At 45.6% G+C, this 14099-nt stretch overlaps 1 protein-coding gene across 1 annotated transcript; it reads left to right on the forward strand.

Annotated features, from left to right (window-relative positions):
- Positions 1–271: 271 nt before the first annotated feature.
- Positions 272–13188, forward strand: LOC144741878 (neural cell adhesion molecule L1-like). Its single transcript, XM_078624374.1, is given in 31 exon segments — positions 272–407; positions 3058–3160; positions 3386–3588; positions 4300–4422; positions 4507–4680; positions 4846–4960; positions 5213–5397; positions 5544–5552; positions 5555–5674; positions 5754–5900; positions 5982–6093; positions 7038–7122; positions 7125–7197; positions 7288–7447; positions 7687–7811; positions 7952–8053; positions 8391–8585; positions 8654–8682; positions 8684–8725; positions 8832–9057; positions 9151–9266; positions 10164–10380; positions 10560–10682; positions 10896–11072; positions 11167–11280; positions 11373–11522; positions 11937–12068; positions 12530–12602; positions 12747–12758; positions 12940–13093; positions 13096–13188. Coding segments are annotated over 31 exon segments (3825 nt in total).
- The last annotated feature ends 911 nt before the right edge of the window (positions 13189–14099 follow it).

A 14099-nucleotide genomic window follows, 5' to 3' on the forward strand; every position in this document is an offset into this window, starting at 1 on the left:
CACGCTTGTCTCCCCTCACCTCCTCCCTCTCCTTTATCTTTCAGCAAGAAGACCAGCGGGAGGGCGTGGACTTGACTTAAGGAAAAGAACAGAAGCAGAGAAAGGGGAAAAAAAGGAGAGAAACTGGGGGCAGCGGCCAAAGAATTACATCCGAGGCCTCCAGTTGGAGAATCACCACCTCGCACCTGCTCAGTGTGTCGGGTTGACCTCTGCGTGCATTTTACTGCACGTGTGTGTGTGAGCTAGTGGGACCTTGATGGGACAGTGAGCAATGCCTCACACGCAGCGACAGCAGGTTGGCAGTAGGGGGCAGTGCTCCTCCCACCACCTCCCCCTCCTGTTCTTCCTCCTCATCCTTCCCTTTGCTGCCCGGCCCAGCCGAGCAGCCCTACACATCCCCTCCAACTGTGAGTACAGATACATATCGCACGTTTCATAACAAAGGAGGATGAATGCTTCCGTAAGGTTCAAAGAGCCATTTGTTGTGTTAATTACATTGTTGATTCATCAAAGCCTGCTAATGAACTTTCAGCATGATTAATTTGTGCAAATGAGTAGAGTGAACGTTCTCTTTCAGTGATATTCAGAGATGCATTGTGCTTGAAATGCGTTTTTTGTAGCCTTCCTCTTTCCCTGTGGTGCGTCTAATTACTCTGTAATTGATCCTCTCTGACTGCATTGATTAGTCCCACTATTGATCTGCTTTTCTTGGTGCAAACCAAATCTGATTGAGGAGAAATCTAATCAACAGTGCAGTTATACAGCAAACGTCCACAGAGGGTATTTCTCATTCTCTTTCATTTCGTCCTCCTCCTCCATGCAATATGTGGGCATTAGCAGTACAGCTCAGCAGTGTGGTCCTGTGGGGAAATCGATCTTCATCTCCTCCGCTGCAGCTGGCCTGCCCACAGAGTTCCAAACCACAGCAAAAACATTGTGCCGTGTGTGATGGTCACTCTAGAGCGAACACTGCTTACAGTGATTTACACTCACACGCCCTGTGAATGGAAACGACGGGCTGTAAATCGCTCAATCATATTCCCAAAGGGGTGAGGTGACGGAGGTGAGAGGGCGGGAGGAGGGTGAAGGGAGGATGATTATGAGCAGGGTGAGAGAGCAGGTCAGAAATATAAAAGGTCAAGGTGTCCCCTGCCTTTCAATCAGTGATCAGGATCAATAAAGGAGATGTGTGCGAACCTTTGTCAGGGGTCAAAGGTTACGTCGTATTACTGCACTTTATGTCTGTGGATCAAAAATGTCTATCTATCTATCTATCTATCTATCTATCTATCTATCTATCTATCTATCTATCTATCTATCTATCTATCTATCTATCTATCTATCTATCTATCTATCTATCTATTAACCCCTTGGGTACTGTCTCTAAAATATTCTTTGCTTTCTCTTTGGCACCACTGTGGACTAACAGACCACACAAGTGATCGTAAGTGCTTTTAACTTCACTGACTCGCCTTAATGTGGCAACATTTATCGTAGAATCATTTTTAAATTAACCAGAGAGGTGACATTTTACTGTCTACACTGAACATTTCCTGCAGAAAAGTGCCTTTGCTGTGTTATTCTTGTATCTAGGTTTGTGTCAGCGAGCGCTGTATCATCTGTGCAGCCTGGGAGTGTGGGTGGTTGTGGGTGCATGCGTGCGATGATGAGGGTGTTGGATGTGTGTGTGTGTGTGTGTGTGTGTGTGTGTACACAGTCATTACGGCGTTATTAAGCACTAATTACTACATTATTACATGGGTGTGATGTTTAATGCTAGAACCATCCAACCTCGTTTTTTTGGACTGAACCCATTTAATTCAGTTACACACCTGTCACATTTTGTGACCATATCTTACATGGTGACAGAATCTCTCCACAGGCAGTCTCTCTAAACCGCCGCTGTTTTACAGTAATTTCTGTGCAGTCGGAATTTCTTTAGGGGCGCATTTTGCCATGATGACACATACAGACACACAAGATGAACAATAGCAGCCTCACAGCTGGCAATAAAGAGGAGTTTATGGGACCGAGCTTCAGCTCCTCTCCACCTCCTGCTCCACAAATAATGAGCTGAGCCTGAAGCCCAAACTTCAATTTGATCAGCTGAGGAAATGGGCTTACATCCGCCATCACTGGGAATTCTCTCATTACATTCTCTCTCGCTCCCTCTCTGTGATCCTTCCTGCAGTTGGTTCATCTTCAGCTATCTCTATCTCCCTGTTTGTCTCTTGCGCTCCCTTCCCTGCGCCTCCATCCGTCTCCTCTGTCCTCTCAGCTCTTCATCTCTGTCGCCTTGTTTTGAGCTACTACACCCCCCCTTCCCATCCTTTTGCCTATTTACCTACATAATGATCATTCATCTCTGGCTTGGGCTCTGTCTCTTCCTTTTAAAATCACATCAAAGACTCCGGCAACAAATATCAAGCTGTGACTTCAATGCTCTGCAGTTTTTGAAGCTAAGAACGATTTAAATTTCCACTTGTGATGAAGAAGAGCAGAACAAGATAATGCAACATGATAGGCTGCAAAGCAATCAAAACACCACGTCTGAGCATGTTGGGTCATCGTCACGTTGCTTTATGTCTGTTGGCAACAGTCTGAGAGAGACGTCGTTTGATGGTCAGTACTCTTTTCCTTTCCCTGCCATATTTCCCTAGGGCTTAGACACCCTCTTTTTTTCATGAACTCTTCCCATGCTGCATCAATTTCCTCATCTCAATCCATTTTCTCGGCCTGTATCTTCCTCCGTTCCCCAACCTATATTTGAATTTTTTCTCTGGGGAGTCTTTTTAAATGATACTGAATATACCTGTCATTAAACTATGAAAATAAGTGTCTCGGGTTTATTCAGTCCTGTTTTTCGAGCCAGCTGCCACAGGTCTGTGTGTTTCACTGGGATAATATGTGAGCATGTGAAAGTTAATATAGAATCATACCGAATGAAAGCAGGTCACGTGAGTGCAGCAGGAGTGTGTGCACGTGTGTGTTACATGGGTGTGTATGTGCACAGGCGTGCCTGCTTCACAATGGTGTTGACACAACTTTATTTTGCAGTCAAGAGGCCTCCAGTCATCACCACGCAGCCAGAGTCTGTCACCGTCTTCAGTGTTGAAGACCTCGTCATGAGCTGTGAAGCCTCTGGCAACCCTCCACCGATGTCAGTCCACCCACACTCACCCACAGAAACACAAACACAAATCATCCTGGGCCAGTGTTTTCGACAACTGAGCACAGTTTGACCTCACATCTGCATGTAGAATACAGCTGCAGCGTCTCATCATGTGTCTGCTTTTAAAAAGCACAGAAATGTTTTTTGTCTCTCCTATCCTGAGGTGAATCATCTGCCTCAGCGTCTAATTAATTCTGCTATTCTTTGACAAAGTTTCCGTTGGACGAAGGATGGAGAGGAGTTTGACCCCAGCAGCGATGCAGAGCTAAAGGTTACTGAGCGCGCTGGGTCGTCTGCATTCTACACACTCAGTAATACAATGGACGACATGAAGCAATACCAGGGCAAATACACATGCTACGCATCCAATGAGCTTGGGACAGCTGTTTCCAGTGCGGCCGTACTCAACATCGATGGTAAGAACACACTGACGGGTCAGTAATTGTCCACATAATGTATAATCATTTTGGATGAGGCATTTGAAATGGAATTACACAAATCAAACGTCCTCCAGGTCAAGATGAGAAGCCCTCTGGGTCGATGTTAGTTAACAAAACCGTCATCAGAGCCATCATGTCAACTTTCTACTTGCTCTGCAACATAAAGACCTCATTTGCGAGTAGATGATGTGGGCTCACTCTGGTACCCAGAGTACCACCACCCAGAACATAATTACATGCAATAACACACGCACACACACCTCTGTGTATTCATCCACCTGTGTTACTGGCTCTCTCCTGAGCGACCTTCTTCCCTCACAGTTTCCCTGACAACGGTTTCCCCAGAAACGCTCTTGAGTTGATGTCATGTGAAGCCCTCTTCAATAGCTCCTGTGGGGTTACCAGCAATGAGCAGAGGGGAGGAAAGGAGGATGCAATGCCACAAAATCACACCACTCTACTTCTAATAGAGAAAAGTCAACATCTCCTTCTCCATAAAAACTACCTAAAAAGGGGATTTATAAATAACTGCATCGCTTTGTTGCAGTGTGTGTTAAAGCTGATTTGTGATGTATCTTGCCTCAGGTTATCTCTCGACGTGGCACAGTGACTGCTGCTACAGCGACTGCGGCTACAGGTGGTTCACAAAGCTATCCTGAGTCATGATCTCTCTTTGCCGTCTTTTAGTTCCTCCATCGCAGCAGAAAGAAAAAAAAGTGACTGTGAATTATGAAGAGGGAAGCAGCGCTGTTCTGAAGTGCAACCCCCCACAGAGCTCTATGGAGCCCATCATTCACTGGATGGACTGGAGTGAGTACACAAGCCTTCCATTTCTCCTTCCAGTCATCTTTTCATCCCTTTGTTGTCATACATACATTTTTTTACTCTCTTCAGGGCTACATCACATCCAGCTAAGTGAGCGGGTGGTGGTGGGGAAGGATGGAAACCTCTACTTTGCCCATCTGCTGACGGAGGACAGCAGGGATGACTACACCTGCAATGTCCAGTACCTTGCAACTCGAACCATTCTGGCAAAAGAACCCACCACGCTGGCTGTCAACCCTGTGAGTTTGACCCCACATCCGCTTAAGTTCACATTTTCTACTGAAAATGCAATGGTAGTGGTGTGTGTGTGTGTGTGTGTGTGTGTGTGTATGTGTGTGTGTGTCAGGGCTGTGAAAATAAACCATACATATGAATACTTCATCTTTTTCCTTCCTACTGCTCCTCCAGCCAACTCAGTGCTGCGGAACAGGAGGCCCCAAATAATGAAACCTACTGGAAGCCACAGCACTTACCCCGCTCTCAGGGGCCAGACCGTGGAGCTTGAGTGCATCTTCCAAGGCCTGTGAGTGTCTGTGTGTGTTTCTACCCCCATCAATAAGAACCTGAGATGCTCCTTTCAATCAATCCTATCTTGCTTCCATCCATCTTTCTCCCCTCCTCCTCCTGCTCTCTCTCACTCCATCAATCCTTTGCTGTCTCCTGCCAACTGTGCTTCTTGCTGCTTCCTATCCTATCCTCCATCACCTTCTTCATTTTATATCCATTTCACTCCATGTATGTATCATGTGCCATGCTAATCACCCCTCTTCTTCAGTCCAACTCCCAAAGTGTCTTGGATCAAGAGGGATGGCGAGATGTCAGAGTCCCGGACAACCAAAGACATGTTTGACCGCCGTCTGCGCTTCACTAACATCTCTGAGAGCGACAGGGGCGATTATCAGTGTATGGCTGAGAATTCCCAAGGGAAGGCTACATACACTTACACCGTGACTGTGGAGGGTACGTCTCTTACACACACAATGGAAATAAATAAAACTTAGCAGTCCTGTGGTAGCTACAATAACTTAAACATGCAACAAACAATACACAAATCAGTGTTTAATTTCAATAAAGTTGTGATTCGTGTGTGTGATATTGTTCTGTAGCTGCTCCCTACTGACCAAAGAGCCAGTCAGTCAGTTATACGCCCCTGGTGAGAATGTCAGGCTGGACTGCCAAGCAGAAGGCATCCCGTCTCCTACGATCAGCTGGACCATCAACGGGGTCCCTGTCTCAGGTCAGCACACCACATACATGCCTCAACACACATACTTGTGCATGTACATGGTGACACAGTGTGTGTGTGCTCATGACAGCCATTGATAAAGACCCCAGACGTACGGTGACGGCGAGCGGATCTCTCATCCTCAACGATGTCAACTTTGGGGACACGGCGATCTACCAGTGTCATGCCTCCAACAAGCATGGGACCATCCTCACCAACACCAACGTCTATGTCATAGGTGAGTTTGAAGTCCGGTCACATTCTATAGCGGTGTATGTCTGCATATATCTGTGTCTTATATCACTTTGTGTGGTGTCAGAACTGCCTCCCCAGATCCTCACCGATGATGGGAATACGTACACGTTTATAGAAGGCCAGAAGGCGTCACTGGAGTGTGAGAGCTTTGGCTCGCCTAAACCTAAAGTGGAATGGTGAGACGACATGTCTCTGTGTTTGTATTGTGTGTCACTGATATTCTTTCTGTTCTTTTTTTGATTTTAATTTGAGGTGACATCAATGCGTAGGTAGCTCTTCATATGCATAAATTAACAGCCAAATGTTGTTACATCTGGGCTGTGAACAATCAAGCCTCTCTCGATTAAAAAGTCATTTTGTTTCGTGAACAAGGCAAAGCGGTAATTAAAGTGATGAATTTTTCAGTCACTGCAGCAGCTCAATCACTTTGTGATTCACATCAGTTAACGCTGCTATGATTGTTCCACTGAAAAATAATGTCGACATCATTGTTCCTATCTGACTCATCGTTCTGGCGCTGACGATCAATCAAGTCATGTCAGATTTTATTTATGTAGCAGCAATTCACAACAACAGTTATAAAATAACACTTATACTGAGCAGCTCTTAGCGATGGAGGCGAGGAAAAAGCAGGAGGACAAACAATACACAACAATCAAACTAGGATCCCCTGACACCTGTAGTATGAGAGTATGAGTTCTTACGTTTTGGTACTCACCGATACTGATACCAAGTAAAGGCTTTTTTTGGGTCTGTCAAACAGCCCAATATCATGAATCGCCATTGGCCATCATTGGTGGGATAGATGAGTATAGACTATCAAAAATGACTAATACGCCATGGTCAGGTTATATGGTATTCCAGATAAATATTTTTCAATATTATAACTCTGCCAAAGTGTCGATGTGTTATCACTCATATATGACCTTTAATGATGAATAGTAATGAATAATAACAGACTAGAAAAAAAGGCTTTTCACACATCCAGATGACGCAACGCACATAATATCACAACATGACATGATCGACTTCTATGTTCTATGAGTGTTTTCTGATCTGTGTGTGTGTGTGTGTGTGTGGTGTGTGTGTGTGTGTTTCTCGGTCTTTCTGTCCTTTCCAGGAGTGGCAGTGACTCTTCCCTTCTGGCAGATCCAAGAGTAAACCTCCTCACCACCGGGGTGCTTGAGATCTCCAATGTCCACACCGTGACGATGCGGGTTTCTACACCTGCTCTGTGCAGAACACGGATTTGTTAGTCAGTGCTGAGCTGGAGGTGCTCAGTGAGTGAGACGCACACACGCTCATCTGATGTTGTTTTCACCTCATGCACCACATCGCACGAATCTGTGTGTCTTCGTTCTCCTCTACAGACAGAACAGTGATCCTGTCACCTCCGCAGGCTGTGAAGGTGCAACCTGGCAAGCCTGCAGTCTTCACATGTCTCCCAAGCGTTGACCCCAAACTCGGCTCCCCACAGATTCAGTGGAGAAAGAACGATAAGAAGCTGTCAGAGTCCTATAGTGACAAGAAGTAAGACTAACATAACAAACAATTTAGTCTTACACTGAATATGAAAGCCCAGCAAGCTGTACGTCAGCCAACCTGTAAACACATTTCATCTGTTTCATTTTGTTTTACCACGTGAAGCTGCCCATCTGTTCATTTCCTGTGACACAAACAAACACAACAAAAAGGGAATGACATAATGAGGCAGTGGGGGAGGGATTAAAAACAGAAGAGCATAAAAACTGGTGACTGTGTGTCTTCAGATACACATTCGAAGGACCGACCTTGATGATAGCTAATGCGGAACCAGAAGACGAGGGACTCTACACCTGTCAGGTCATCACTAAACTGGACATGGCTGAAGCCAGTGGCACGCTCATGTTATATGGTAAGAGGACTGGAACTGTACACACCTGTGTACGGCCTGTGAACGACCCTTTTCCTAAAATGACATCTAAATGCAGCGTGCCTGAATATGCAAAATACATATTGTAGGAGGGTTTTTAAAACATGTTTGTTGTCCCCCAGATCGCCCAGACCCTCCTGTCCTCCTCCAAATCACTGAACCTAAACATCGTGCAGTCATGCTCAGCTGGACTCCTGGAGATGACCACAACAGCCCTGTGATAGGTTTAGAAACAAACATTTCCTTCATATTCATTTAGTTTTTGTTGCACTAATTCAAAATTCTGTGCAGTTTCTCAAAATTCTTTGATCATTTTTGACTGATATCGTTTAGTATTTAGTATAATTATGTGCACGTGTTATTAGACATGACACATACACACAAACTTCTGCATATTTTCTAATTTTAACACTCAGCGAAGTGATTTTACATTTAGCCTCCCTCAGCTGAAATAAACAGCTGCTGTGTTTTCTTTCACTTCAACAGGTTTATTCTTTGATATTCAGCATCAGAGCTTTGTGAGGTGTCTCAGTATCACTCTCACTCCTTGTATCCCTGCAGAATATGTGGTTGAGTTTGAGGATCAAGCTTCAAGCGAGGGCTGGGAAGAGTTGAAGAGGGTAAGAGGTGACAGGGAGCGTGTCAGCCTTCATCTGTGGCCCTACATGTCCTATCGTTTCCGGGTTATTGCCGTCAATGAGGTTGGCAAGAGTTCTCCCAGCAAGCCGTCAGACGTCCACAACACACCTGCTGAAGGTGGGAGCTGGCTTGTGACTGCAGATCCTAGTGTCACTCCAAATGCTGAGCTATTTTTCTTGTCACAGTTCCGGAGAGTAACCCTGAAGATGTTCGGGAGTGAGTCCACGGACCCAGACACGCTCGTCATCGCCTGGAAGGTACGGATGAAATCACGATTATCTGAAGCAGCATCAACAAATTGAAAAAAATTCAAAAGATACAAGTTGTGTTTAATTGCCTTTATACTGGTTCCTGACACAATAGGAAATGGAAACACGAGCCTTCAACGGGCCGGACTTCCAGTACCGGGTGCTGTGGAGGCGGGCGGTGGGCAGTGGACCCAAATGGCACACCAACTATACGTTAACGCAGCCATTTATTGTCTATGACGTCGGCAACTTTTCCGCTTTTGAGATTAAAGTGCAGGCTGTCAACGCCAAAGGGGAGGGCCCTGAGCCAGACCCTGTGATTGGCTACTCCGGAGAAGATGGTAAGATAAGCTGTTTTTCTTTTACCGGGAATATTTCTGTTTTAGTTGATATTCTTTCTCAGCCATCACCATAATCTGTTGTTGCTGTCTCAGTTCCGTTGGAGGCTCCTATAGATGTGGGTATAGTGCTACTGAACAGCACCGCCATCAGGGTGACCTGGGCACCAGTGGACAGAAAGACAGTCAGAGGACACCTGCTGGGATACAAGGTACTGAACCTGTTTCTCTTCTGTTGTTTGGCCTAACAGATACCGCCCCTGTCCTCATGAATAATGCATGTTCCAGGTTCACAGGGCGGGTGGCGGTTAGATCTTAGCTCGGCAAAGGCTTCAGAGTCCTTTTTAGTTTCAAGGTTGTGACGAATGCAGTTTTTTTTTTTTTTTTTAGATGATCCCACCTTTAAATGTATCAGAGCACTGCTCTTTCGTTTGATCCATGATGTATTTTTTGGAGCAGAAATGAGGAGGAGATGAACGTCAGCAGCCAAGAGGGTCTTTGTTACACATGATTAAGCTTGGCAATGAGAATAGAACCAAATGAGACAGACATTTAGAAAACTTGGTAAGACACATCTCACATTTGTTTTGTATATCTGTTGCATCACTCCCCTTGCCTTCTGTTTTGTGGAGCAGGGGAGCGAGGGTTGTTTGTGTTCTCATCCATTTCGTTCAAGTCAAGGACTTGATATCGAAACATGTCTCACGTTACGATATCAGGTCACTTCGGTGCCAGAATGTTCCAGAAGAAGTGCTTCAGTTAGAGAATTACTTCAGCGCCTGGTTTTGCACAAACACTTGACAGGTCACAGTAACTTTATCCAATGACCTCCATGAAACATTTTACCCTGCCAATATCATTTTTTCCAAGGAATCTCTTAACACAAAACAGTCAGAGCTTTGACCACAGACACAACCAATGACATTCAAACGCTCTCTTTTCAAACTGATAGTTTCACAGAGACGCAGCCTTGATCATGAGGTGAATGACATATCAGATGGGCGATATCTCTCAAAACAGGACAGTAAATGAATGAAGCAGTAAATGATCTTTGTGATGTCTCTACTCACCATTTCCTCTTTTTACTATCGCTGATTTTCTGGCTCCAGATTCATTTGACCCGACGTGGCTCTCGAGGCCACCACAGAGGCAGAAGGGCCAGGGAGCCTGAAAAAACCATTGAGGTGTCAACGGCGGCAAATGAGGACAGGAAAGTGATCAGTGATCTTCTGCCGTACTCCCATTATATCCTGGCTGTCAGTGTATTCAACAGCAAAGGAGAGGGACCCCTCTCGGAGATGGTGCCCTTCAATACTGATGAAGGAGGTGAGAGATGGAGGAAAGCTTGTGTGTAACAGGAAAGGGAAAATATGTATGTATGGAGCAAAATGGGCTGAGTGTGTGACGACTAGTAGTGGGCAGTGGAACTGCTGGAGAAAAGGGGTCTGTTGCAACGGTCTGGTGGTCAAGCTCCATTTAATCGGACTCCTTTTGACTGCTGATAGTTCCTCATGCTCCCACGTCCCTGATGCTGGACAGTCCATCAGAGACAGAGATGACCCTCCGCTGGACTCCACCCAGCCAGCCCAACGGCGTCCTCACCGGGTACCTGCTGCAGTACCAACAAAGTGAGCGTACACCTTTCCTCCTTGTCCCCCTCCCAGCATCTAGCAAGCACATTCCTCCTCTGATCAATGTGTCTGTGCTGACATCCGTACACATCAGCGGTGTAAATGTCACCACTTGGGACACACCGAAGGTCCGCTAATGATGCTAATCAATCAGTCACGTCGTGAAACGATGGCACGCAGGCTCTGACTGGATGTTTTTGTGTCTGTCAGTTGTAGAGACTGATGACAGCCCCATGCAGGAGATGAAAATAGAGGATCCCGCAGTCACCCACCTCACACTGAAGGGCCTGGACCGCCACAGCCACTACCGCTTCTACCTGAGGGGGCGCACCTCTGCTGGGCAAGGAGAGCCCATGGTGAAGGAGGGAGCCACCACACTGGATGGAGGTGCAGAGCTACTTGACCCACCCAGATCGGACGTATGCAGGACCAGATTGCACCAGAAGATCAAACATTTGATTTGTCTGTTGATGTTTTTCAGCACCTCCCACCAACATCAGTGTGTCAAGGGGAGAAAGGTTTGTTAATGTTAGCTGGGTGGCCAAGAAGAGACACAGAAATGTCAACTTCCAGATCCACTGCTTGAAGAAGAATGGTACCATATCTGCAAATACCCGCTAAAATCCTGATTGCAAAAAACTATGATTGGTCGGAAAGCACATTTTGCTCCATGCTATGAATCTACAGACGCCAGAAAATGGAAGAAGACAGAAACATTGGACTCCTCCCAGTCGTTCTACCAGCTCCAGGGCCTGACTCCTGGCTCGCACTATCATCTATACCTCACCTACAACAACACAACCTTCTGGGATACTGACTTTGAGACCGACGGAACAGGTGAGATGAGAGCTCTGCCTTTCATTCATCTTTATTTTCATCTAGTTTGCCTCTCTGCTGGGCTTCCCAGGTCTAAATATAGCACTGATTCGATGAAGAAAGCTTCCTCGTGTGAAGTGCTGTCAAAGACAAGTGTGAAAACAGAGCCAATGAAACGGCCCATTACTTGTGTTTGTGAGGAGTGCTGTGCTGTGTTTTTGTCGTTCCCCAGTGCAAGGTCCCCTGTTGGAATATGTAATGCTCTGTCTTGTTTACTTTCTTTCAGTTCCCGTTTTACTCATGTCTCCTTGCTCCGTTATTATTCATTTATCACCTACTTATTAGCTTGTTGCACTTTCATCCTGATTCCCCATGACAAACAGTCACAAAAGGCAACACACCCTCTCCTCCTTTCGCTCTGTCTTTCCCTTGAAGAAGTGACAGAGGTGCAGCCGAGCTTTGCTACTCAGGGCTGGTTCATCGGTGTTGTGAGCGCCATCGTGCTGCTGCTGCTGATACTGCTCATCCTCTGCTTCATCAAGAGGAGCAAAGGGGGAAAATACTCAGGCAAGTTGTGTTAAACTGTCAGAGCTCCGGGTTTGTGTGTGTATTTCCTCTTCGAACAGCTTTTGTGAGAAATACAGGACTGAACAGAGGAGAGCCATCTCTCTTACAGTCTGGCTGCCTGTCCTTCCACACGAGGGAGTGTCATGATTGACTGTCTCTTTTATTTTTTCCATGATAAAGAATTAACTGGATAATAAATCCGACTATGCACCTGAGTATTTTAATACTGAACAATTCATCATTAAAATAGTTTTTAATTTTAATAGTCACACTAGACGTGAGACAGCAAATTAGCAGAAGGTCCAAATCTCTTTGCTCCACTTTGAGACACTTTTTTTACGAGATAAAGGAGATTGTAGCCCGGTCTTATCATTGTCTGTCATTATCTGTAACAGTGGCTTAGAGAGAAACAAGGCTGAGATCTTGATGATAATGAAATCCAATAATTTCTCTCCTCTCAGTTAAAGATAAGGAAGAGGGCCCGATAGACTCTGAAGCCCGACCCATGAAGGATGAGACGTTTGGAGAGTACAGGTTTGTCTGCAGCTTGCACAGCTTTTGTCTGGTTCTCTGTGGAACATTTGGACACCCGACACCCTGATTCCCTTGGCGCTTCTCCTAACCCTTTGTATTTCTTTCATTGCCCCTCTCTTCCCCTAATGCTTGCCTGTTATGCAGATCTCTTGAAAGGTATGCGATTCACAATCCCAAACCCTATCGATTATCCCTGTTCACAGATTTACCTGCAACATGTCTGCAAATGTTCCGTTTCAGCTCGCATGTTGGCAATGAACCTTAAAGATGGCATGTCGTGAATCGTGTGTTCTGTGATACACGTAGGCGCTCTTTCACCTCGCCTTTCTTTTTGCAGTGATCTTGAGGAGAAGCACACAACCAGCCAGCCGTCCCTGTGTGAGGAGAGCAGGCTGTGCAGCGAAGACAACCTAGACTTTAATGGTGGCAGCGCTCTAACCACTGAGCTCAACATGGATGAGTCTCTGGTCAGCCCAGTTCAGCCGGCCCCAGCGAGGGGGGGCTGCCGGATAACTCCCCCCTCAACCCCACCACCACCTCCCCTGCAACCAACGGGATGCCCAACTCAGTCACCATCCTCGATTAACCCCCACACCTCTACCGGGGACCATCAGACCAAATCATGTCAACACATATGTGCCCATACGCTCGTGTCCCCTGATGATCTGTTGTTTGACGACTAAAACACAATCAACATGTTGACTAATCAGATGTCCCTTGCAGGCGTTTGATCGACTGGACTGTTTTGACCAAAGGAGTGTCCAATGTAGTGGACAGTGTGAGACAAGTCTGACTGATGCAACATTTAGCACCTCTGATGCAGAGATGACCTTTGACCTCCCTAATCCTCTGTAATCTGCATAGTTTACAACATATGACTAACATCCACTTCTCCCCTCTTTCTTCTCTATCTTTCTTGCTGCAAAGGACAGGAGCAATTAAGACAGGATGTTGTGCAGGTGGAAATATCCGAGGGATACTAGTTGTGTTCTCTAGTGATGCTTTGGATGTGGAGGATGATGGCGGAGCCTTGTGAGGGGAAACAAACAGCACAAGCTGCTGTGACACGTCCTTAGATATTTACCACATTTCTTCATGTTTTCTTTTTAAGTTTTGCACATGATTTTATATGTTTATTACGTCTCATAATGTTATTGCCAGTGACAATTTTTTTGTATCATAATTATTTGACATTTTTATCTTTTCATCATTTTTCTATCCTACCTGTGTAAAAAAAAAAAAAGAAAAAAAACCCCACAGCAATTCATGACACCTCTTTTTTCAGCATATTTCATAAATCATGTTTTCATTGAAACGAAGAGTAGCCAACTTTCTTACAACAAATGACACTGGATTACGGGGATCGTGCTGTGAAACCACTGAGTAGCATCTGGTGTATATAGCTGCATCTACATGTCTTTAGCCATAATACAGTATTATAGATATGTACATGCTCCTTCTAACTGTGCCTGCTGGGTCTGCATAGATCACCAGACT

This window comes from Lampetra planeri, unplaced genomic scaffold (genome assembly GCF_965212315.1).
Source record: "Lampetra planeri unplaced genomic scaffold, kcLamPlan1.2.h2 scaffold_758, whole genome shotgun sequence".
Lineage (NCBI taxonomy): Eukaryota > Metazoa > Chordata > Hyperoartia > Petromyzontiformes > Petromyzontidae > Lampetra > Lampetra planeri.